Source organism: Myxine glutinosa, chromosome 2 (genome assembly GCF_964187855.1).
Source record: "Myxine glutinosa chromosome 2, kmMyxGlut1.1, whole genome shotgun sequence".
NCBI classification, from domain to species: domain Eukaryota; kingdom Metazoa; phylum Chordata; class Myxini; order Myxiniformes; family Myxinidae; genus Myxine; species Myxine glutinosa.
Window position 1 is genome coordinate 221,998,192 of NC_136262.1, and position 24,330 is coordinate 222,022,521.

Below are 24,330 nucleotides of genomic sequence, written 5' to 3' on the forward strand. Positions count from 1 at the left end.
CTTTTAAAATCTACCAACAAATGCTCGCACATAGGACTTAACTTCCTTCTGTAGGACGGTGCACTTTGTGATGCAACACCTGCCTGCGAAACACCGATCCGAGTTTATAGACGGGCTGAAAATTGAACCCACAAGACTAAACAGCTCAGAGGAAAGCTCACAACGTCTGCAACATCCTGTCGGACGTTAAGTACTTATTGTAGTACCAATTCATTTCCTTACTCAGTCCTAGTTATCAAACCAATACTCAGGATACGGTTAGCAATAAATTGTGTGCATTTGGGCATTTGTAAAGCGTCCAGATTGGGCTGGCAGGGTGGCTAATATGAACGCACAAGATTGGGCTGGCAGGATGGCCTATAGGAACGCACAAGATTGGGCTGGCAGGATGGCCTATAGGAACGCACAAGATTGGGCTGGCAGGATGGCCTATAGGAACGCACAAGTTTGGGCTGGCAGGATGGCCTATAGGAACGCACAAGATTGGGCTGGCAGGATGGCCTATAGGAACGCACAAGTTTGGGCTGGCAGGATGGCCTATAGGAACGCACAAGATTGGGCTGGCAGGATGGCCTATAGGAACGCACAAGTTTGGGCTGGCAGGATGGCCTATAGGAACGCACAAGATTGGGCTGGCAGGATGGCCTATAGGAACGCACAAGATTGGGCTGGCAGGATGGCCTATAGGAACGCACAAGATTGGGCTGGCAGGATGGCCTATAGGAACGCACAAGATTGGGCTGGCAGGATGGCCTATAGGAACGCACAAGTTTGGGCTGGCAGGATGGCCTATAGGAACGCACAAGATTGGGCTGGCAGGATGGCCTATAGGAACGCACAAGATTGGGCTGGCAGGATGGCCTATAGGAACGCACAAGATTGGGCTGGCAGGATGGCCTATAGGAACGCACAAGATTGGGCTGGCAGGATGGCCTATAGGAACGCACAAGATTGGGCTGGCAGGATGGCCTATAGGAACCCACATCTAAGCTGTCTAGCCTGGATTTGAATCCCGGCCCATCTATAAACTGTCATTCCGATGTTTCACAGGCAGGGTGATTCATCGTATGTGTGTGCTATCCCTTGGATGGATGTTAAATGGGCATCCCCCATCTGCTGATATTAGTTGGTGGACATTAAAGATTCCACGGTATCCTTCACAAAGAGTAGGCAAGCTATCGCTACAGGCTATCACCATGAACAAATTCCTTCCCTAACCTGAGTAGAACTTCAGGCCTCGCCAGTCAGTTCGTGAAAGACTCAGGCCAAGCTTCCCTCGACCAAACAAACAAGAACCAGGGAAAAATTGTGTCCGTTGAAGAAGAAGAAGATGAAGAAGGAGTAAAGTATCCAGAGAGTAATCATTGTACCTTTGCATTCCTTTGGAGCTAACGTATATACAATTAGTCTGAAAATGCTCACAGAAGTTTTAAACTGTAAATAGCAACAGACATATTCAACATGTGACACTCACCGAGTGACCGGAACATCTGGATGCCTCCATATTTTCCATCGAAGAGCACAGTGTTGCTGTGGGGATTGAATGCTCGGCACATTCGGATGAGAACCACCTCAAGGCAGCCTGTGGGAGCGACACATGCGAGGCCGATCATGAAATATCTGCACCACCAAAAGGTCTCACTATGAAATATCCTCAATAGGAATTAACCAGACTTATACAGTGACATTTTAGCCATAATTTATTGGACAAATCAATTGAAAACTACAATAATAGGTTGGTTTTCATATTCTTTGTCACTATTTTCAAAAAAAAAAACTTGCCATTTAAGAGATCAAAATCCCTTCTCACATTTTCGCTCTATTGTCTGCCTCCGTAATGCTATAACATGGGGTCAACTCTCTAACTAGTTAATAGAAAGTCACCAAAGGTTACAATCTCATATCACAAAGCTCACTCGCACTCTTAAAATGCAAATTAATAACATTGTTGTCATGGAAATGCTATATGCAATTGTCTTTTGAGTAACTAGGGCATGCCCGTACTATATATATATCTAAAATTATATCCCCCCCCCTCTATTTACATGAAATGGTTTGGTCCAAAGCGAACGGCTTGCGAGTACGGTGACAATCCCCCCCCTCTATTTACATGAAATGGTTTGGTCCAAAGCGAACGGCTTGCGAGTACGGTGACAATCCCCCCCCCTCTATTTACATGAAATGGTTTGGTCCAAAGCGAACGGCTTGCGAGTACGGTGACAATCCCCCCCCTCTATTTACATGAAATGGTTTGGTCCAAAGCGAACGGCTTGCGGAGTTTGGTAAAGAAATCGCCATAGCTCGGTAACTACTTGTCCGATTAATATGAAACCTTGAAAAGGCACATCCTCAGGTCCCCAGCAATATACCTGGCAAGTTTCAAGTATATCGGACCCGTGGTTGTCGAGAAACAGCGGTCACAGACAAACATACAAACATACAAACATACAAACATACAAACATACAAACATACAAACATACACACAGAGATTACTGGAATTATAGATAGATTATTTGCATGTCTGAAAGGGTGCAGCTGCTTCATCAACAGCAAACTAACAAATGTTGCCGCAAGTAATAAGATTAGGTTCACTAATGCCACAAACTAAGTTGCTATGGAATCACTGGAAACAGACGAAATACACAAGCTTAAGAATCATCGTAATACATGGTGCTCAGAATTCACATACCAGCTTTGAGGAGGATAATCTGATCATTCTGACACAGGTCCATGAAGCCAGTTATGTGTTTTGCAAACTCGACGACATACTGGATGGCTGTAGTGATCTGCACAGCGCATTGCTGCCACATCACCTCCCGGGGCTGCGGACAAGCAGGGCGGTTTCTGGTATTGACACATTAAACCCTCTCGTAAAGAAATCGCAGCAGTGTTCACAAATAACCATCATTCATAACAGTTGCGACAAAACTTGCTGTCTCCCGTACACATGTGTTTCAAGCTGCAGCTCTGTGCAAACATCATACGGAACTGCAGTTGCCGAGCAAAATATTTACAAGTGCTCACGCATACTTTTAATCGGATGCGACAATCGCACTGAAAGCCAATTTTTCATACAGTTGTATCGCGACAAGCTATGTGGTTGACATGTGGTCTCTTCTCGGAGCCAGGGAGTGGGCTAAAACCATGAAGCCAGCCAGAGCCATGGACAACACAGTGGCAACCTCAGCCATAGCTACCTGCAACATGAAGCCAATCGCATCTGAGAGATGACCAACATTGCCTTTAATTGCAATAAGTTCCATCCCCCCATCCAAAACCTTGATCTCTTCTACCCCCGTTAATTCACCCCAGATCCACTTTTTTTTGAAATCCCGACCTCTTTCTTTCCTGGAAGTTCTAGCAGTGTTCATGTGTTTTATACCTCTCCTTCACTCTTTCTTTTCTCTTTTCTCCCGCCTCTGGAACAAACTCCCCCACTCCCTTCAATCCCACTCCTCTCTCCAGGTCTTTAAAACAGCTGTTCACCACCATCTCTGATCTTCCCCCATCCAAAACCTTGATCTTTTCTACCCCCGTTAATTCACCCTAGATCTACTTTTCTGAAATACCGACTTCTTTCCTGGAAACCCTTGCAGTGTACATGATTTTTTTTTGTTTTGTTTTTTTACTTCATGTGTTTTTTTTTTTACCTCCCTCACCCCCAACCCCCATCCATCGCCTCCTCCCCCCGAGCCCTCTACCTCCCACAGATCTCCCGATGTCCCTGCTCTCAAATGTTGTACTTGTGTGCTTCCCCCCTCTCCCCATCTTGTCTCCCACTCCCTTTATTGTCTTATGTGTCCGTTTGTTTTTTTGTGATTGATGTTAGCTCTTACACGAGCCTCGATCTTGTATACACAAAAAAAAAAAAAAAAAAAAAAAAAAAGGTGATTGGACGGTGCAATTTGCAAAGGACGAAACAAATTATATATATAAAAAAGCACATCTACGCATAAACTGCATTTCAGAATCTGGAGGGGTAAGGTTGAAGCAAGGCTCAAAAGATTCTCGATTTGAGGCTGCCGATTTCACAAGACCTGCTCACAATTGTCAATTTGGAGACTTTTTTTGAGCTATGACCAGATCCGGGAAGCGATTCTTGGCAGCAGATTATAAGCAGTAATTATCGGCTTCGGCCATGAAAGTTACATTCGCACGCGGGCACGGTTCAACATGTTGCTGCGAACGCTGCTCGAAGCCTCAGAATAACAAAGGGTCATGACCTGACTGCGCAGGGAAAACGATGAAAAGTAGACGAGGAGAACCTAATGAAGCAGGGACACACACGCTCGCCTCACCCAGCAAGTGTTTGACAAATTAATCACTCCAAAAGTGTATTTTAAATATATTAAATCGCCAAAAATGCTTCAGCAGTTTGCAAAAGTGCAATTTCTAGGGAGACAAGACCAATTGGAGAGCACACCCATTACAGATGTGACGTTACTGTTAATATTAGCGCATTTTGCTGCTCAATTTCCCTCATATGAAGCATTAGCATTTCATTCTGTTTTGACATTTTCATGGCTTACTTTGCTCTGGTAGGCCTTGATGTCCTCATAGCTGTGTGACTGCCACGCAAGCCTCTGGAGCTCTTCCACAGAGTATTGGCAGGTCTCGGTGTGCGACTGAATGATATTCTGTGCCAAGTGTTCTGGAAGAGAGAGACATCATTCTTATCCAAGTAGACAAAGGCCCCAATAGATCTAAAGACTGTGATCACAATTGGTCGAGAAAATAGGAGTGAAGAACAAACAGTCAGAGCAAGAGACAACTCAATGACAACAAAATAAACCATAGTAGGTCTAAAGATGATCTCGCTAAACCATAATAGGTCTAAAGATGATCTCGCTAAACCATAATAGGTCTAAAGATGATCTCGCTAAACCATAGTAGGTCTAAAGATGATCTCGCTAAACCATAGTAGGTCTAAAGATGATCTCGCTAAACCATAGTAGGTCTAAAGATGATCTCGCTAAACCATAGTAGGTCTAAAGATGATCTCGCTGAACCATAGTAGGTCTAAAGATGATGTCGCTAAACCATAGTAGGTCTAAAGATGATCTCGCTGAACCATAGTAGGTCTAAAGATGATCTCGCTGAACCATAGTAGGTCTAAAGATGATGTCGCTGAACCATAGTAGGTCTAAAGATGATCTCGCTAAACCATAGTAGGTCTAAAGATGATCTCGCTAAACCATAGTAGGTCTAAAGATGATCTCGCTAAACCATAGTAGGTCTAAAGATGATCTCGCTAAACCATAGTAGGTCTAAAGATGATCTCGCTGAACCATAGTAGGTCTAAAGATGATCTCGCTAAACCATAGTAGGTCTAAAGATGATCTCGCTGAACCATAGTAGGTCTAAAGATGATGTCGCTAAACCATAGTAGGTCTAAAGATGATCTCGCTGAACCATAGTAGGTCTAAAGATGATCTCGCTGAACCATAGTAGGTCTAAAGATGATCTCGCTGAACCATAGTAGGTCTAAAGATTATCTCGCTAAACCATCGTAGGTCTAAAGATGATCTCGCTGAACCATAGTAGGTCTAAAGATGATCTCGCTGAACCATAGTAGGTCTAAAGATGATCTCGCTAAACCATAGTAGGTCTAAAGATGATCTCGCTAAACCATAGTAGGTCTAAAGATGATCTCGCTAAACCATAGTAGGTCTAAAGATGATCTCGCTAAACCATAGTAGGTCTAAAGATGATCTCGCTAAACCATAGTAGGTCTAAAGATGATCTCGCTGAACCATAGTAGGTCTAAAGATGATCTCGCTAAACCATAGTAGGTCTAAAGATGATCTCGCTGAACCATAGTAGGTCTAAAGATGATCTCGCTAAACCATAGTAGGTCTAAAGATGATCTCGCTAAACCATAGTAGGTCTAAAGATGATCTCGCTAAACCATAGTAGGTCTAAAGATGATCTCGCTGAACCATAGTAGGTCTAAAGATGATCTCGCTAAACCATAGTAGGTCTAAAGATGATGTCGCTGAACCATAGTAGGTCTAAAGATGATCTCGCTAAACCATAGTAGGTCTAAAGATGATCTCGCTAAACCATAGTAGGTCTAAAGATGATGTCGCTAAACCATAGTAGGTCTAAAGATGATCTCGCTAAACCATAGTAGGTCTAAAGATGATCTCGCTAAACCATAGTAGGTCTAAAGATGATCTCGCTGAACCATAGTAGGTCTAAAGATGATCTCGCTAAACCATAGTAGGTCTAAAGATGATCTCGCTAAACCATAGTAGGTCTAAAGATGATCTCGCCAAACCATAGTAGGTCTAAAGATGATCTCGCATGAACATGAGACAACGAAACGATGTTTAGTAACAATATTGTCTATTTTCATCAAAACCACGTTGGTCGTGCGAGTTGGAGAGACAAACAATGGACACGCTGCTCAACACAACAAATGCTTAAACTTGGAATCATGGAATTTTAAAATCGAATATAATTAAAAAAAGAAAATAATGTAATTAGAATCTGCTGTATGACAACATCAAAATTAACCACAGCATTTTAATGTCTTGAAACAGATCACATAATGACGACTCATCGCTCGTAATCATAACCGAATGCTGATAAAAGCATATTCGTTCATTAGCGTAATAGAAATACAGCGCTGCGTCAGAAGAGATGTTATTTCATATTACAATGGATGATTCAAAGAAAAATTGCTGAGGTCTCGAGGAGCTGCTGAAGCACTCGTTTGATGGATAATTCCTTACTTACCTTCGCGATTTTTTATTTATTATTATTCAGTAAACACAGAGGATGCAGGATGCTGCGGGATGTAATAAGGGGGAATTTAAATTAAGAAGGAGAATAAAAATAGGGAAGATAGGAGAGGGAAAGAGAGGATTCTAATCTTAGCATATTAGGCATCTTAGCATATTAGGTGGTCTTTCTGTCTTCTACCGACTCCTCTCCGGCCTTGCTCCCCCAGCTCTCTCTGTGCTTTGTCCCCCAAATATTCCTACAGGTCGCACAAGATCTGCCAGCAACCCTCTGATGGTTAAACTGCCGAAATCTCGGCTCTCTGCTCACCTTCACTCTTTCATTCCTCTTTTCTCCCGCCTCTGGAACAAACTCCCTCACCCTCTTCAATCCCACTCCTCCCCCCAGGTCTTTAAAACAGCTGTTCACCACCATCTCTGATCTTTCCCCATCCAAAACCTTGATCTTATCTACCCCCACTAATTCACCCCAGATCCACGTTGTTTGAAATTCCAACTTCTTTCCTGGAGGTCCCGGCAGTGTCCATATGTTTTATACCTCTCCCACCCCCCCTTCCCATGCCTCCCCCCCTCAAAGCCCTCTCCCTCCCACAGATCTCTCGATGTCCCTGCTCTCAGATGTTGTGTTTGTGTTCCTCCCCCTCTCACCCCATCTTGTCTACCGCTCCCCATGTTATATGTTTTATGTGTCGGTTTGTCTTTCTGTATGATTAATGTTATCTCTTTCACGAGCCTCGATCTTGTATACAAAAAAAATAAAAAATAAAAAAAACCAGCAAATGTAATAAATAGATTACGAAAAATAATAATAAGCATCATACTAAAATACGCAAATTTGGTGTCTTGTCTGTCTATGTCTGACCGCGATACATTCGGTCGTTACTTATCCAATCTCAACCAAAATTGATAGGAGGACTAAGGGTCACATGACGGAAGTTGTGCCGACTTCAATTCCTCGCCCTCCTCCCCTACCCAAGGGGGTTTTCTGCCATGGGCGAAATCTGTGGTGTATATCCGTATTAACATAGCTAATCGTGGCGTTTTTCCCAGGGCACTTCTCATAACAAAAGTAATAACAACACTTATTATAACATCATGATATTAATGTTATTACAAAAAACAATATTAATACTAATAATATCCCCTCTCCCCAAGAGGTTTCTCAAAAGGAAAGGGTGGCCGAGTAATAATTAAAGAAGGATGGAGAGGGTGAAGGAAAGGAAACTGGAGTGGGTTGCAGTTTAAGGGAATTACAGAGTTTAAAATATCACCATTTTATGTGTACCATGGAAATGGTTTCTAAATGAATGGTCTGCTGGGATTCTGGAAATGGTCTCCTAGGATTCTGGAAATGGTCTCCTGGAATTCTGGAAATGGTCTGCTGGGATTCTGGAAATGGTCTCCTAGAATTCTGGAAATGGTCTCCTGGGATTCTGGAAATGGTCTCCTGGAATTCTGGAAATGGTCTCCTGGGATTCTGGAAATGGTCTCCTGGGATTCTGCAAATGGTCTCCTGGGATTCTGGAAATGGTCTCCTGGAATTCTGGAAATGGTCTCCTGGGATTCTGGAAATGGTCTCCTGGGATTCTGCAAATGGTCTCCTGGGATTCTGGAAATGGTCTCCTGGGATTCTGCAAATGGTCTCCTGGGATTCTGCAAATGGTCTCCTGGGATTCTGCAAATGGTCTCCTGGGATTCTGCAAATGGTCTCCTGGGATTCTGCAAATGGTCTCCTGGGATTCTGCAAATGGTCTCCTACGATTCTGGAAATGGTCTCCTGGGATTCTGGAAATGGTCTCCTGGGATTCTGGAAATGGTCTCCTGGGATTCTGGAAATGGTCTCCTGGGATTCTGGAAATGGTCTCCTGGGATTCTGGAAATGGTCTCCAGGGATTCTGGAAATGGTCTCCTGGGATTCTGCAAATGGTCTCCTGGGATTCTGGAAATGGTCTTCTGGGATTCTGGAAATGGTCTTCTGGGATTCTGGAAATGGTCTCCTGGGATTCTGCAAATGGTCTCCTGGGATTCTGCAAATGGTCTCCTGGGATTCTGCAAATGGTCTCCTGGGATTCTGCAAATGGTCTCCTGGGATTCTGCAAATGGTCTCCTGGGATTCTGCAAATGGTCTCCTGGGATTCTGCAAATGGTCTCCTGGGATTCTGCAAATGGTCTCCTGGGATTCTGCAAATGGTCTCCTGGGATTCTGCAAATGGTCTCCTGGGATTCTGCAAATGGTCTCCTGGGATTCTGCAAATGGTCTCCTGGGATTCTGCAAATGGTCTCCTGGGATTCTGCAAATGGTCGCCTGTGATTCTTGGTGGAATCAAGGGAAGACTTAATCTCATCATTAATTCGTCCCTTTGTCCTATTTTAATTGTAGATGTGGCTGAAAAAAATGAAATTGTTGTTGAGATGTTTTTTTTTTTTACATTTTAGGAAAAAAAATGCTTCATCTTATTATTTTTTGCAATTTCTAGGAGGTGCACCAGATGCATAGCATCGATTCACAAACATCTTCAGTATTCAGGTTACAAAATATGTAAACATGTCCATCAACGAGCGGATTTGGCACCACATGAAGATCTCTAAAGGGTATTACCCTATCACATCACAATCAAAAAAGCAACGTTCAATCTCCATCCTTCTGCTCAATGTCATTACCAGTCAAGTTCAAAGACGTGTTTGCGTGTTTGTTTGACATCTATGCTCTCCCAAAGTGCTGGACAGAACGAGTTGAAAACTGGTGGTTGCACTCATGGGATGCACGGGTATGTTTTAGATGATTCAAAAAAAAACAAAAAACATAGCCCATGGGTTCGGGGGGTGGGGGGGGGGGGGGGGAGTGGAGGGAGTGGGATGGTGGGGGGAAGGGAAGGACGCCAATTCTCTCAATGTAAATATGTATGGAATAGCACCGCTCCTCCCAGTGGGAGGGAATAGATACATGTCATACAAAAATACTTAAATTCTGGGAGCATTAACCCTTCCATAAGGACATGTTCTTCGCCAATTGTAGAAAATTCAAGCTCTTCTATTGATACCTGGTCATTACAAGTCTCCAGTACCTTGATTTCAGAGCCTATGCACAGTCTTTCACAATTATCCTTCTTTATATTTCTACAGACCCTCATTTGTATGAATAGTCAAGAGTCATGGAAGAGCTACAACATAGAATGTATCAGGAAGCAACAGAACAAAAAGGAACAGCAGAAAGATGTGGAATTGCCAAGAGCAGGGCCAAGGGTCAAAAGAGATTAAGGACAAAAAAAAAGGATAGATGCAGATTAAGAATGAGGGGAAGGGGAAGATGCATGGGGTGGACAAGATGTATACAGGGGCAAACTCAAAGGAAGGAAAAACTGGAAATGGAGGAGGGGGCTTAATGGGGGTAGAAAATATCATCGTTTTGGATGGGGGATGATCTAAGATCATGCTTTAAGATCATGCTTTAAGATCATGGTTTAAGATCATGGTTTAAGATCATGGTTTAAGATCATGGTTTTGGATGGGGTGGTGACGAACAGCCGTCTTGAAGATTTGTAAGTAAGAATGAGGTTAAAGAAAATGTGGAAATTGGTTCCACAGGCGGGAGTAAAGAGGAACAAACGAGTGGAGGTGAGCAGTGATGAGGGAAATTTTACCAGAAGGGGGTCGGTGATGGACCACATGCTCCCTGCAGAAACCTGGGGAGGGGGAGAGGGGGGGGTGAAAGGGATGGAAAGAGGAGAAGAGGGTGCAACACCAGAAAGGAGGCAGTAGAAAACAAGGAGAGCACCAACCTGTTTGTGATAGCAAAGTGATAGGCCCATATAATCAGATTCATCATGGGAGATTCCAATGATCTTGAAGGCCTTGGTTTCCAGGACATAAAGGTGAGTTAAATACGAGGCTGGGGTACCAGTCCAGAGGAAAGGGTCGTCCATCAAGATGTGGATGAAAGCCTTGTAGGTGTATAGAAGTTAAGGTGAGGCAAGAAAGGACTTAGTGCAATGGAGGATGCCCAGTCAGTGGCTAGATATGGAGGTCAATTTTGAAATACGGTTTGCCCAATAAAGATCATGGCTGATAGTGAGAACCAATAGTGAGTGACTGAACTTCTTCAAGAGGATTGTTAAGGAAGTAGGAAAAACACATTGGGAGGGTTTGCCAGATGGTCCTTTTGTAGAGAGAGCGGGAGAGAGAGAGGGAGAGGGAGAGAGAGAGGGAGAGGGAGAAAGAGAGAGGGAGAGGGAGAGAGAGGGAGAGGGAGAAAGAGAGAGGGAGAGGGAGAGGGAGAGAGAGAGAGGGAGGGGGAGAGAGAGAGGGAGAGAGAGGGGGAGAGAGAGAGGGGGAGAGGGAGGAGGAGAGGGAGGAGGAGAGGGAGGAGGAGAGAGAGGGGAACAGAGAGGGGGAGAGAGAGGGGGAGAGAGAGGGGGAGAGGGAGAGGGGGAGATGGAGGAGGAGATGGAGGAGGAGAGAGAGGGGAAGAGAGGGGGAGAGAGAGGGGGAGAGAGAGGGGAAGAGAGAGGGAGAGGGAGAGGGAGAGAGAGGGAGAGGGAGAAAGAGAGAGGGAGAGGGAGAGGGATAGAGAGAGAGGGAGAGGGAGAGGGAGAGGGAGAGAGAGGGAGAGGGAGAAAGAGAGAGGGAGAGGGAGAGAGAGAGAGGGAGGGGGAGAGAGAGAGAGGGAGAGAGAGGGGGAGAGAGAGAGGGGGAGAGGGAGGAGGAGAGGGAGGAGGAGAGAGAGGGGAAGAGAGAGGGGGAGAGAGAGGGGGAGAGAGAGGGGGAGAGGGAGAGGGGGAGAGGGAGGAGGAGAGAGAGGGGAAGAGAGGGGGAGAGAGAGGGGGAGAGAGAGGGGGAGAGGGAGAGGGGGAGAGGGAGAGGGGGAGAGAGAGAGAGGGAGAGGGAGAGGGGGAGAGGGAGAGGGGGAGAGGGAGAGGGGGAGAGAGAGAGACAGAGAGAGAGAGAGAGAGAGAGAGAGTGTGTGTGTGTTTGGAGTGTGTGGTTTGTCAGGATTGAAAGGCATATTCCAAGTGTTTGACCAGCTTGTGATTTCACGAGGGTCTGAAGAGATGGAAGAGGCTGCAGCCTGTCTGTCCATCTGAAGGGTCAAATAGATCGTCGATGAAGATGAGGAATACGTTGCGGCCGAGAACACTGCTTTGTGGAACTCCAGCCATAACAGGAAAAAGAGATTCGTTGAGAGCCAAACTTTAGCTATGCGTGCAGAGGAAGTCAGTAACCCAATAATGGAGTTGGCCTTGGATCCAATAGGCATCGAGTTTGGAGAGCAAGGCAAGATGATAGACTATTAAAAGCTCAGGATTTGTCGAGAGAGACGGCACTGATCTCATGTTTGATATTGAGGGCCTCCATGCATTTTTGGGAGAGTAGAAGCAGCATGTCCAAGGTAGAGTGACCTGGTTTGAATCAGAATTGATAATCTGAGATGCAGTCATTGGCGAAAAGGGACGATTCTATGTCAACTGCGATGGTGGATTCCATGACATTGCTTATGATTGGAGCCAAGCTGAAAATTCTGTCGTTAAGAGGATCACTTTTTAAACGGCGTTTATGTAATACGATGATTCTGGCAAATTCTGAAGCAAATGGAAAACGACCTGGGGCAAATGATAGGGTGAAAAGGGCAGAGCGGATGTGCAAGGCCAGCAATGCAGGTTTTTAGGGCACGTGAGCTGGAAGCTGTCCGTTCATCGCAGAATCAGATTCGAGCGTTGCCAGAAACTTCTCCACCTTCCCAAGTGCCAAAGACAGTCCAAGAGCAGTTGGATGCGACTGGTGGCTAGGGTGGATACAGAGAGCGACAGGTTGGGGACACAATTTGGAAGCAAACACAGAATTGAGGCATTCGGCCTTCTCACGAGTGTAGTCAGCTGTGATGCCATTTGAAGAGAGGGAAGGGATGGAAGGGGAACACACTCCAGAGAATGACTTACAATGTGCCACCAGATTTTAGAGGAGGGAGACAAGTTTTAAAGTTCAGTTCAAAAAATTGCAAGTTTAATAGAAACGAAACAACTGAGAGTTAGACACAGCACAGCCACTCGGGATGTGGAATTACAAGACATTTGCATATCATATCTAACAATAATGTAATCTTTATTTAACTCCAAACAACTTAGAAATAAAGTTTGGAATTGGCCCATTGTGACTATGGCTAGACATCCATTCAGGAAATCGGAGAAGCAACACAACAGCTTTGATCCGTACATAAATCTTTTCATTCATTCTTATTAGCCTCACTGAGTCATTCCGACAAACAGGATCCTCATTTTGCAAGATTAGTGTGCTATTTTTATGCAACAATTCGAAATTCAATTTGTGTTTATCAACTAAGAGTTGACAAATGTATGCTAACTCTGCGGTGGGAAGCAAAGCTGACGTTTCGGTGCGTTAGCCGTTCATTGGAGCAAAGGTGTTTTATTAAAAACCAATTTCATCAGGAACTAGAGAGTTCCTAGAACACTATTCCCCATGCAGTGTTAAAGTACAGGAGTGTGCTTCAATTTTAAAATAATGATTTTAACGACTGTTTAAGAAATCCGGATGTTTAGTGCTATCAAACTAGTCCGAAGCAGTCTTGATTACCATCCTTATTTAAAAAATGAAGTACGGTCGGCCCCGACATTCGTGGCAGATATGTTCCTGGAAAATGCCGCAAATGTCGAATCCGCGAAAGTGGGTAAACCAACAAAAAATAATACATGGTCTAGGCTCATGGAACAGCTATGACAGAACAAATCAGGACACAACATAACAAAGGGAGCAGCAGGAGAAAGGGGAAACACCAACAGCAGGGCTGAGGGAGAAAATAGATGGAGACGAACAACCGAGTAGGGATGCTGGGAACGATGAGGGGGGTAACAGAGAAAGCAAAGGGTGGAGAAGATGGATACATCAGCAAAATGTATGGGGAAGGGAGGGTGGGGTGGTTTAACAGGTATAGAAAAGATCATGGTTTTTGATGGGGGATGACTTGAGATGGTGGTGAACAGCTGTCTTGAAGACCTAGAGGGAAGAATGGGATTGAAGAGTGTGCAAGGTGGTTCCTCAGGTGGGGAAAAAGAGGAATAAATGAGTGAAGGTGAGCAATCGTTCGAGATTTCGGCCGTTTCACTGGGAGGGGGCTGCTGTCAGACCGGGTGCGTCCTGCAGATAGATACCTGAGGGGGGCAATGAATGGAGAGGGCAGAGGGTGCAAGTCTTGGGAAGGCATCACCAAGTTTTATAAGAGGGAGACAAGTTTGAAAGCTCATTCTTGAGATTGGACAGGTGTTGTTTCTGGCTCCCAAGAGTAGACACACACTTGTTGCGAGCTCTGTGGAATGATCTGAGGTTGTCTTCAGTTGGATTTGCCTTCCACAAGGAGAATACAAGTTTTAAAGCAACTGCCTCACCACAGGATTCAGAGTACTAAGATGGGGAGGATGGGTAAGATCACTGAAGACGAGATGGGATGAATCTGGGCACGAGAGAGCAGGTTGCTGTGGAAGAATTCCCAGGCTGAATTGATATCAGCAGTGGTGAATATAGGATACCAGTCCTGATGTGTAAAAAAAAAAAAAAAATAATAAAAAAAAAAAATAATAATAATTACTGCAAATATGCAAGGTATGCAAGCCAATGGAATGCAAGAGCAGGTCACATGTTATGAACCGTGAATACGTGGAACCCGTGAATGTTGGGACTGCGAATGTTGAGGTCCGACGACTACAAAACTGAAGGTTCTTGGAAGGATTACGAAGGCAATTTGTGCACTGCAGTGTTCAAGTATATAATTAAATTAAAATCAAATAAAGATTGTAAAAGTCGTGTAAATAAAGTAATTCCGGAATTTACCACCATTTTCCACAGTGACTATTACATCACCTATCACCTTATCCAGCAAGTCATATTAGTTATTCGTGCTTGTTGTTTATGACCCTTTCTGACGACATTATAAACAGTATGTCTCCTGTTTGGAATGATTTTCAATTTCGTTTGACTGCCAGGCAGGCCTAAAGAGTTAAAAAAAAAAAAATCAATTCACTCCTCTTTGCACATGGGCAATCAAGACAAATTCAGAGCCCAGGTACAGTGAAACGAAAGACTTGTCTTCCTATTCATGTTCCGATTTGTGTTCAATATATAACATTCCATTTAAATAAGTTGTTCCTTGATCATAAACTGATAAGAAGGACAGACAGACTGGCATGAACCAATTGCATAACCCTGCTTTTCTCTTCACATGCACGGTGTAATCTTACTATAATTCACCAAATGTTCGTCCGTCCGTCTGTCCGTTCGAAGGTACCGCAAAAACGGCTGAACCGATCGCAACGATATTTTGGGTGGGTAATCCTAGGACCCCCTGGAGTAAAATAGGCTATATTGTTTTTCCAATTTTCCCGTTTTTCCAAACACGATGGAATAATATTGTTGCGGTTTTGAGTCTGTCAAGTGAGAGTAATAAAGGTTAAAGTCTGTCCCCCATAGTTAGTCACACAAGCAACATGTAGCCTCGCAATATTATAGTTATGTCTTAGTATTTGTGAGCTTAGTTCCCTTCCAGTGTTAATTCTGCGTTGAGTAGGAGCCAGGAGGATAGGCCCTACTTGCCACCGATTTCCCAGCCACCCTAGCCTCGATCCAGTTTGTTAAGCATTGGGTGATCATTGGCCGAGTTAACACGAGGTAGGCCTAGGAAGGATCGGGCCTGAGTCGGGGTGGGGCGGCAGAAGCGATGACGGTAAGCACGGGCCGCCAATCAGAGCTCAGAGGTGGTGGCGGTGGCATGGCGTCAGAGGGCGTGGTGAGAAGAGTCTGGTGAGTTCCAGAAGGTTCAGGGGGCGTAGCTATAAGAACCGCTGCGCAAAAGCCCTCGACAGGACTTGCATCGGAGGGCTAAGAGGACTTGACTTGCTGCGAGAGAGAGAGAGAGAGATAAAAGGACTCGCGTTGTACTGCCTGATGAACCTGACCATTGTATAAGAAAGCGCGCGCTAACCAACACCAAGTGTATTGAAGAAGAGGAGTTGGTCGCTACATATACGCCGGCGCAGCCAGGCGCGTTCAGAACGAAATAGCACATTTCAGCCGCGCGAGTGAACGAGGCTGAGTAACCGCCAGCCGCGCTTAAGTCCGCCCTCTACCGTTTCGCCCCAACATCTGCCTTGTTCGAGAGACGCGCTACGAGTCCCTGCCTTCGCCTGCCACCATCTTCGCGGGACGTGCCGGGGACCGTGGAGAGCTGGACGAGGACCATCTCTGGACGCGTTGGGGAACACCTGCCCATCTGCAATCCCCTGTGTGAGTTTGAGTGAGACGGGCCTGTTGTCCCAGGGATAAGTTAAGACTGTTTAAGGATTGCTCTGTGCCTCTTCATCCTCGAACTGTATATACGTGTGGGAATTATTAAACCCTTGTTCTTTCTTTCTGATTTGATCGTTCCTGTGGTTTCCTCAATTGATTAAGCGTGGCACGAATAGGATCGCTCCAATCGGGTTCCACTAGTTAAGACTGCGTGGGCCACGTGTACGCAATCCGCTCGGCGTACGAACATCATACATGGTTCGTGCGAGGCTTGTTTTCTCGCTTTCAGGGCAGCGCGGGTACTTAGGTACGAGCGAGAAAGTAGTCCCGAAACCCTACTCCGCGTGTGTCCGGGAGGGACGTAATAAGTCTCGGTTCCGCCAGGCCCAGTAAAGACAAGGGGATTAATCCCCCCTTGGTAAGGGGAAGAAGGCCGGCATAGAGAACCGCAACAATATTTACCGATATGAACAGTGATTTGGCTTTTGTTTAAATTCTACGTACCAGGAGAGAGATCGACTTCTGACGAACTCTTCCTCCATAAACGTGCGGCTCCGAAGGAACACGGCAGCGTGTGCAAAGCGACTGAGAAACAGGTGTAGAGGCCGCTTCTGTGTTACAGATTCGGCGCGCACTCTTCACACATAAACGTGCGACTGAGAAAGACGTGTAGCGGTCGCTTCCGTTTTGCAGAATTCAATCTTTTTTCAAAATGGGCGCCATGTACTGTTTAGATTTTGATGATTTGCGTGTGATACGATTCAACGGATGTTTATTTGAATTGTTCAAATTTTAAAAAGCCTTCAATTTCTGATATTTTGCCTTTTCATTTGGGCTTCCCAATTGAAGCCCCGCCCGTAGGGCGGGTACCGTTGCTCGTAACCATAATGAGACGGCACAAAAATGCCGACAATACCAACCAAATCACCTGTGAGCACAACAAAAACAAATTCGAGCATTTAAGAATACAGAGCCTCACCAATCACCATGGTATATCGATTATAGTAGATCTGAGAGTGAATGGTCCACAGTAAAATAGATATGCATGCAGACTCCCACACAGACAAATTGCAAAAACCTCTTCTGTCCCTTTGGGAATAGGCAAGGTAAATCTAAACAGGCAAGGTGAATTTTCCTTATTCTTACTTTGACAGAGAAACAGGCAGATGTAGACACCGGAAAAATAGGACAAAAACAAAAATCTGATTGTATAGGTAAAGAGTAATTATTTTTTTACACATGATGATCATCCTTGTTTTAAAATCACCTGCAAAATACATTCAAGGTGTCTCAAAAGTAAGCCAGACACAAAGTAATCTTCATGGATTTGTCTTTTTAACTTATGATTCTAATTTCCTTTCTTCACTTGTTTTTCCTTTTGGGCTAGCTTTTGTTTTGGGCTTTTGTTTTGGACCCTGGTGTTGGGCTAGCGGCTAGGGTGCCGGCTTAGGATCCTAGGATCCTGGGTTCGAATCCCGGTCGATCGCTGAATTAACGCCAGGGGGGTTGACTCAGCCTGTCATCCTTCCGAGGTCGGCAAATTGAGTACCAGTTCACTGGTAATTCCCTGTTTGTCGTTAAAGGCGGCAAAAAGGGTTGGCGTCAGGAAGGGCATCCGGCCGTAAAACATTGCTTCAAAAAGGGGACCAAAGAAACAACAACAACCACGGTTCCCGAAAAAGGCCAACCCCCGCTTTGCGGGGGAAAATGGCCTCTAAAGGTTTTTACTTGTTTTTCCTTTTGCTTTGCAATGCAGAAATGGCTTCATGATGAACTACTCAGCAGAGAATGAGTGCGGTGAAACGTTCCTATAAAACACAAAATGCAAGTAAAGCAGCATGGCAGATGCAAGGAATTTTGCTGCCTCGCCCCGACATGCCAAACGATCCCTAAAATTTCAAATGCAATGCACAGGATCAGTCCTTGACATCCACGGGTCCAGCCGAGCGTCAATCACTCGCACTGCGGATGTTCAGGAGGCAGTTCATTAGGAACTCACACAAGGCACCCAGAAATCAATTTGCCGGCTGTCTAAAAAGTTGATTTTATCACGCATGACCGTTTGGCACATGAAGATGCACTGCCAACCTCGTCACTTCAGAGCACATCTCATTCGATCCTTGCCCAAGAACGATCCTGACAGTCACATTTTCAGAAACGTTCCTCGAGATGGTCAGCCAGGACGAGTCAATCGTTGAGTGAATAATCTGTGCGGATGAAGTACCTTTAAAGCGAAACAGCCACAATTGAATATACCTAGCCAAAGGTGATCCTAAATGAGCAGCGAGAGTAAAACCAACCTACTGGTGTGACTTTTCCATGTGAAATCTGGTCAAATGGTGTTATTGGGCCTTGCCTTTTTCAGGATATTGACCTTTTGACTCAAGATAATAAACTCAATATAATAACAATATAATTAATAAATAGAATCACAGAAACTTGACAATGCTTTACCAGTTCACCTTTGCTGGAGATTGACCATTAAGTAGAAGAGCAACAACTCCAATTTCAGCAGTATCAGGATACTTGGCCCACTTTACATGAGCTATGCGCAACTGGCTCAATGTAAAATTATCTGGCCACAGCTTTGGCTGTGGTAGGTAGGACAGTTAAGCGGCCACAGAGGTCACCAGATTTGACCCGGCCCTGACCTCTTCCTTTGGACTATATCAAAATTCCTGGTTTATTCCATGAAACCAATGGACAATGAATGGATGAAAAACAAAACTTGAGAAGATTGTTGGAATTGAGCAGAAGCTGTGCCAGAAAATCTGTCGCTCGGTGTATAACAGACTGAAACGGAATATAATTTAATAACACTAAAATGAATGAAGCAATAACCTTTGATTGCCACAAATGTCATGAGACCTTTTGAGCTTTGACATTTTGCATGTTAATGAATTAACGTGCTTACTTTGTAAATAAAATAATCAATTGTTGGGAGTGCAAGTCCTTTTGTATTAGTCCAATGACTGCCTGACTCTCCAGTTACTTTTGAGACACAATGTAAACAAAGACAAAATGAATGGACAAGGAGATAAACACAGTTTCCACAGGTCACATCACAACATCCACCAGTTAGTTGGTAGAATCTGTACCTATTTCCAGGGCAGGTGTCTTCATGCTGGAGAAGTGTCCATTGGAAAAAGCTGTGGCCAGAAACTCAAGGTCATAAGAGAGATCACCGGAGAGGTCATAGCCAAGGGGAATTGATGTAGCAATTGGGGTGGTGACAGGAAGCACCCCACTACATGCTGACGCCACCACACTGCCTGGTTCCTGCTTTATCGACAGCCTAGGGTGACCAGAATCCATGTCGAGGCTGGACTGGTCTGGAGAAGGCTGTCCTGAGGCAGACCCGGATGAAGAGGATGATGATGAAAGGTCATTCGTGCTGAAGAAACAGCCCATGAGCATTTCAGTGCCAACACCTCCACCCGTTGGACTTGTCATTTCAGGCATCTCGGGGCCAAACACGTCACTCAGGTCACCCAGCTCACGAACTTGCTCTGCAACAAGTCCACCTGCACTCAGACTATTACCTGGTCACAAAGCAGAAAAACTTTGTCATATGGAAATGCAATTATTAGTTGAGTTTCTCACAAATATGATGGATTCATTGCACTACAATTGAGCTTCTAGGAATAATAAATCCCTCTGATGCTATATTATTTTAACCTTGTCTTTATATTTAACCACGTCTTCATGTGTCATGTACTTTGACATCAACTTTTAAACTTTGTGGAGATACTAACTCACACTGGGGTGCAATACATTGCAATGTACAGGCCTGAGGAGGCAAGGCCTCACCATTGGAGTATGGCGTCAGGGACTCGCCATCAGCACGTTGCTGCTGTTGCTGGAGTTGCTGATGTTTCTGCACCTCGGCGTATAAACTGTCACGCTGTTTCTTGGACATGCGACCAAACTTCACAGCTGAAAACGAGTCCGGGCCATGGTAAAAATCAAGAAAAAACAGTCAGACCATTGTTATGTTATAAGTGGCAAAACAGGCCAAATGTCAATCCTAGCACATCTTCTTGAGGGCTAGCTATAAATTCTACCAATCTTTGAAATAGTGCAGTTTCTCATGTACAAATACAACATGCATTTTAAGGCAATTTTCCCTGCTAGAGCGGGGGTTAGCCTTGCGGTCCCCATGACAATCTTCTCCATTTTGCCCTATTTTCTGCATCTCTCCTTGTTAACCCCCTTGCCCGCATTTCTTCTTCCACCATCTTTAGCCACGTCTTTCTCGGTCTTCCCCGTCCTCTACTTCCTTCTACATTCATTTCCATCACTCTTCTCAACCAGTCACTTTCATCCTTCCTCAACACATGACCAAACCATCTCAACCTGTTCCTCTTCACAGCATCAATCACAGGCAATATTCCCATCATCTTTCGCAATTCATCATTTGTCTTCCTCTCTCTCAACGATACTCGGCACATCCATCGAACCATTCGCATTTCCACCCTTTCCAGCCTTCGTTGCTGCTCTACGTTCATTACCCATGTCTCGCTCCCATAAATCATAACACTTCTCACACATGCAGCATACACCTTTCCCTTCAGCTTCAGCGACACTCTCCTCCTCATCAGCACGCCACTCAGTTCCCGAAACTTCTTCCATGCACATCTCACTCGAGCAACCGTTGCCGAGTCTGATCCACCTTCTCCATTCAGCATGTCTCCGAGGTAGCAAAATGTTTCTCATGTACAAATACATGTAGGTATATAGTTACCATTGGATGTATAGTACATGATGTAAAGATATCTTCGGCATGCAATGGGGACGAAATACGACCTTGACTACAACAACAACAACAACAACAACAACAACAACAACATGCATTTTAAGGCCATTTTCCCTGCTAGAGCGGGGGTTAGCCTTGCTGTCCCCATGACAATCTTCTCCATTTTGCCCTATTTACTGCATCTCTCCTTGTTAACCCCCTTGCCCGCATTTCTTCTTCCACCATCTTTAGCCAAGTCTTTCTCGGTCTTGCCCGTCTTCTACTTCCTTCTACATTCATTTCCATCACTCTTCTCAACCAGTCACTTTCATCCTTCCTCAACACATGACCAAACCATCTCAACCTGTTTCTCTTCACAGCATCAATCACAGGCTCTATTCCCATCATCTTTCGCAATTCATCATTTGTCTTCCTCTCTCTCAACGATACTTCACACATCCACCGAACCATTCGCATTTCCACCCTTTCCAGCCTTCGTTGCTGCTCTACGTTCATTACCCATGTCTCGCTCCCATAAATCATAACACTTCTCACACATGCAGCATCCACCATTCCCTTCAGCTTCAACGACACTCCCCTCCTCATCGAAATACGACCTTGACTGAAAGAAGAATATTAAACAGTAAGGTATAAATGCTCTGGCATGTTGTGATCATTAACATCAAGAGATTAGTTGTTACCTGCTATCATGCCTTGGCAAGAATAAGCGCTTCTGAAAATATGCTACGTTAATGTTTCTGAAAAAGATGTTCTATTAACCCCCGTAGTCCTTACACATCCCACCGACCCTAACCCTAATCCCCCTGCCCCCCCCCCCCCCCCCCAAATCATTGTGGCATGAATTATGCAAAGTTTGTTTCAATCAAATGTCAGAGTACTGAATGAGGTAGATTATAAAAATAAAAATGCTCCACAGTACTATTTATTCATGTCATAATCATATTAAAATCCCAAACTACAGGATGATCTATAATTAAGGGCCTATATTACATATAGAACTATTCGGTTGTTGATTAATCGCAGTCGGTCCTGCTCGAACAGACTAAAACAGCACAGAGATAGCCGATATACAGGGAGCGAACCAGATATCAATCACATCTAAGATGCTGCGTGCGTTCGTAGAGGCAGGACCGCACGGTCTTCCATGTGTGTAATTGTGTGTGGAGTGGCATGGTAGAGGTTGCAGGTGTGGTCAGTGTGGTGTCATCGAGTCCGTGTTTGTACTGTAAACGCTTTGGACCACAGTGTCCACAGCTGCAAGCCACCAACTATGACTATGTTGAGCCACCAACAAGTGGTTGAGCCACCAACAAGCCACCAACAACTATGTTGAGTTGGTGGCAGTGTCCACAGCTGAAGCGTGAAAGATGAACATGATCAGACCTGGGGAGTAATTTTTCTGTGTCATCTATGGTGGGGGTTTAGTGGGCAGGTCTGTAGGAAGTTTGGGCCAAGGTTTTTATTATGTTCATGGTGATGTCGGTATGGATGCGTTTTTTGTAGTAGTTGCCGTTTACCTGTGGGCGGATGTTTTGAAGGATGTCATTGTAGTGCCTTTGTGGTCTCGTCTTAATGTGTCCAGGGGTCTATGGGTGGTTGGTATGTAGTGACACGGGTGGTTAGGGTTGGCACATGCAGCTGTGAAGAACTGCACACCTCATGTCCAAATGGTATTTGATTTTAGATTTTTTACATTTTTGCCTCTGTGTGTAGGTGCTCGATGAGTGTTGGTAATGTGCAACCTGTGATGATGTGAAGGGCTTTGTTTTATGTGGTCTGAAGGGTGTTGAGATTTGTTTGATAGGCTGGAGACCCAAGATGAGCTGGCATAGTTCAGCCTGGGTGTGCATGTTTTTTATGTTTGTACTGTGATCTGAAAAGGACTTGGATGTTTTGAAAGTGACACCTAGTATTCTTGTTTGGTGTGTGCGTGTGTGCGTGCGTGCGTGCATGTGTGCGTGTGTGTGTGTGTGTGACCGGGATGTTGTTCAGTGTGATGTGTTGCAGCACTATGTTCCTTGGTGTAATTTCTTAAAGGAGTGACTGCTTATTTTGAGGGGGATACTTTTAGTCTGTTCATGGTGAGCCAGGTTTGGAGGGTGCTGAGGAAATGTTGAAGTTGGTCTTGTTGCTATGGCTGTGTTGATGTTGCTATATGAAGAGGTAATGGCTATGTTGTCTGCATTCGAGGTCACATCACAACGGGATGGTTGTGGAATGTTGTGCATGAAAAGATGAAATAGTGTTGGGAAGGGGACTGAGCCTCAAGGGATTCCATTAGGAAAGTATTGCGTGCGTGATGACGTGCTGTTAAAAATTATGTATGACTATCTGCATGATAGGTAGTTGGCAAGCCACAGTTGGGTGTTGTTGTGCATATTTGTGTTGAATATTTTGTTTGTGAGTAAGTTTTGGGAGGATGTCAATGGTCAAAAGCTTTGCTGGTGTCTACTGTCGTGAAAATAGTGTGTTTTGGCAGTTTTCTACAGTTAAAGCAATCAAAGGTGTAATGTTGTGGTTTGTTCTGAATGTGTGCTGTGTGTGAGAGAGAGGGATGTGAAGGTTTGAGAGGGTAAGTATTAGGTGTTCTGTAACTTTGGAGGGTGTGTAAAGTAATGTGATAGGTCTGTAAGAGGCTCCTTTGGTGGGATCTTTGTTTGGTTTAAGGTGGATAAGGATTTTGCCGAGTTTCCAAATTTGGGGAATTATTGAGTGTTGGTAGGAATAATTGCTTATATTTGTGAGGGCTGATATGCCGTGTGGTCCAAGGTGTTCTCAATGTAAGTTATAGTGGTCGTGGTGTTGAGTTGGTGGCTTGTTACCATGGCCGGTAGCGTGTGAAATTTTGATGTTTTTGGTGATTTTTGTTGTTTGTGCAGTTGTGAATAGTGGATTGGTGGTCGTGGTGTCGAGTTGGAAGCTTGCTACCAAGGCCGGTAGCGTGTGAAATTTTGATGTTTTTGGTGATTTTTATTGTTTGTGCAGGTGTGAATGGTATTCGTGGTGTTGAGTTGGTGGCTTGTTACCATGGCCGGTAGCGTGTGAAATTTTGATGTTTTTGGTGATTTTTGTTGTTTGTGCAGTTGTGAATAGTGGATTGGTGGTCGTGGTGTCGAGTTGGTAGCTTGCTACCAAGGCCGGTAGCGTGTGAAATTTTGATGTTTTTGGTGATTTTTATTGTTTGTGCAGGTGTGAATGGTAGTCGTGGTGTTGAGTTGGTAGCTTGTTACCAAGGCTGGTAGTGTGTGAAATTTTGATGTTTTTGGTGATTTTTGTTGTTTGTGCAGGTGTGAATGGTGGTTGTGGTGTCGAGTTGGTAGCTTGCTACCAAGGCCGGTAGATTGTGAAATTTTGATGTTTTTGGTGATTTTTGTTGTTTGTGCAGGAGTTAATGGTGGTCGTGGTGTCGAGTTGGCAGCTGAGTTTGCCTCTTGTAATATCGCTTTCCTCTTTTCTGGGTCCTATGTGACTTGTGTTTGCGTAATGGTCGATGAGGATGGTATCTTGTTGTTTTTCATATGGTATGTTGTCAGTGGTAG

The 24,330-nt window shown here is 44.6% G+C and overlaps 1 protein-coding gene across 3 annotated transcripts in view; it reads right to left on the reverse strand.

Annotated features, from left to right (window-relative positions):
• The window catches only part of LOC137422159 (nuclear receptor ROR-beta), a 152,438-nt gene that overhangs the window by 14,963 nt on the left and 113,145 nt on the right, over positions 1-24,330 (reverse strand). The window contains exons 4-8 of one of the 3 annotated variants that reach the window (XM_078772270.1): positions 19,846-19,971; positions 19,134-19,577; positions 4,531-4,652; positions 2,691-2,823; positions 1,475-1,582 (exon numbers count right to left, since the gene is read on the reverse strand). In XM_078772270.1, the coding sequence (XP_078628396.1) occupies positions 1,475-1,582; positions 2,691-2,823; positions 4,531-4,652; positions 19,134-19,577; positions 19,846-19,971 (933 nt within the window). The remainder of the gene's footprint in view (positions 1-1,474; positions 1,583-2,690; positions 2,824-4,530; positions 4,653-19,133; positions 19,578-19,845; positions 19,972-24,330) is intronic. The other 2 variants (XM_078772271.1, XM_078772272.1) reach the window with 2 other exon arrangements.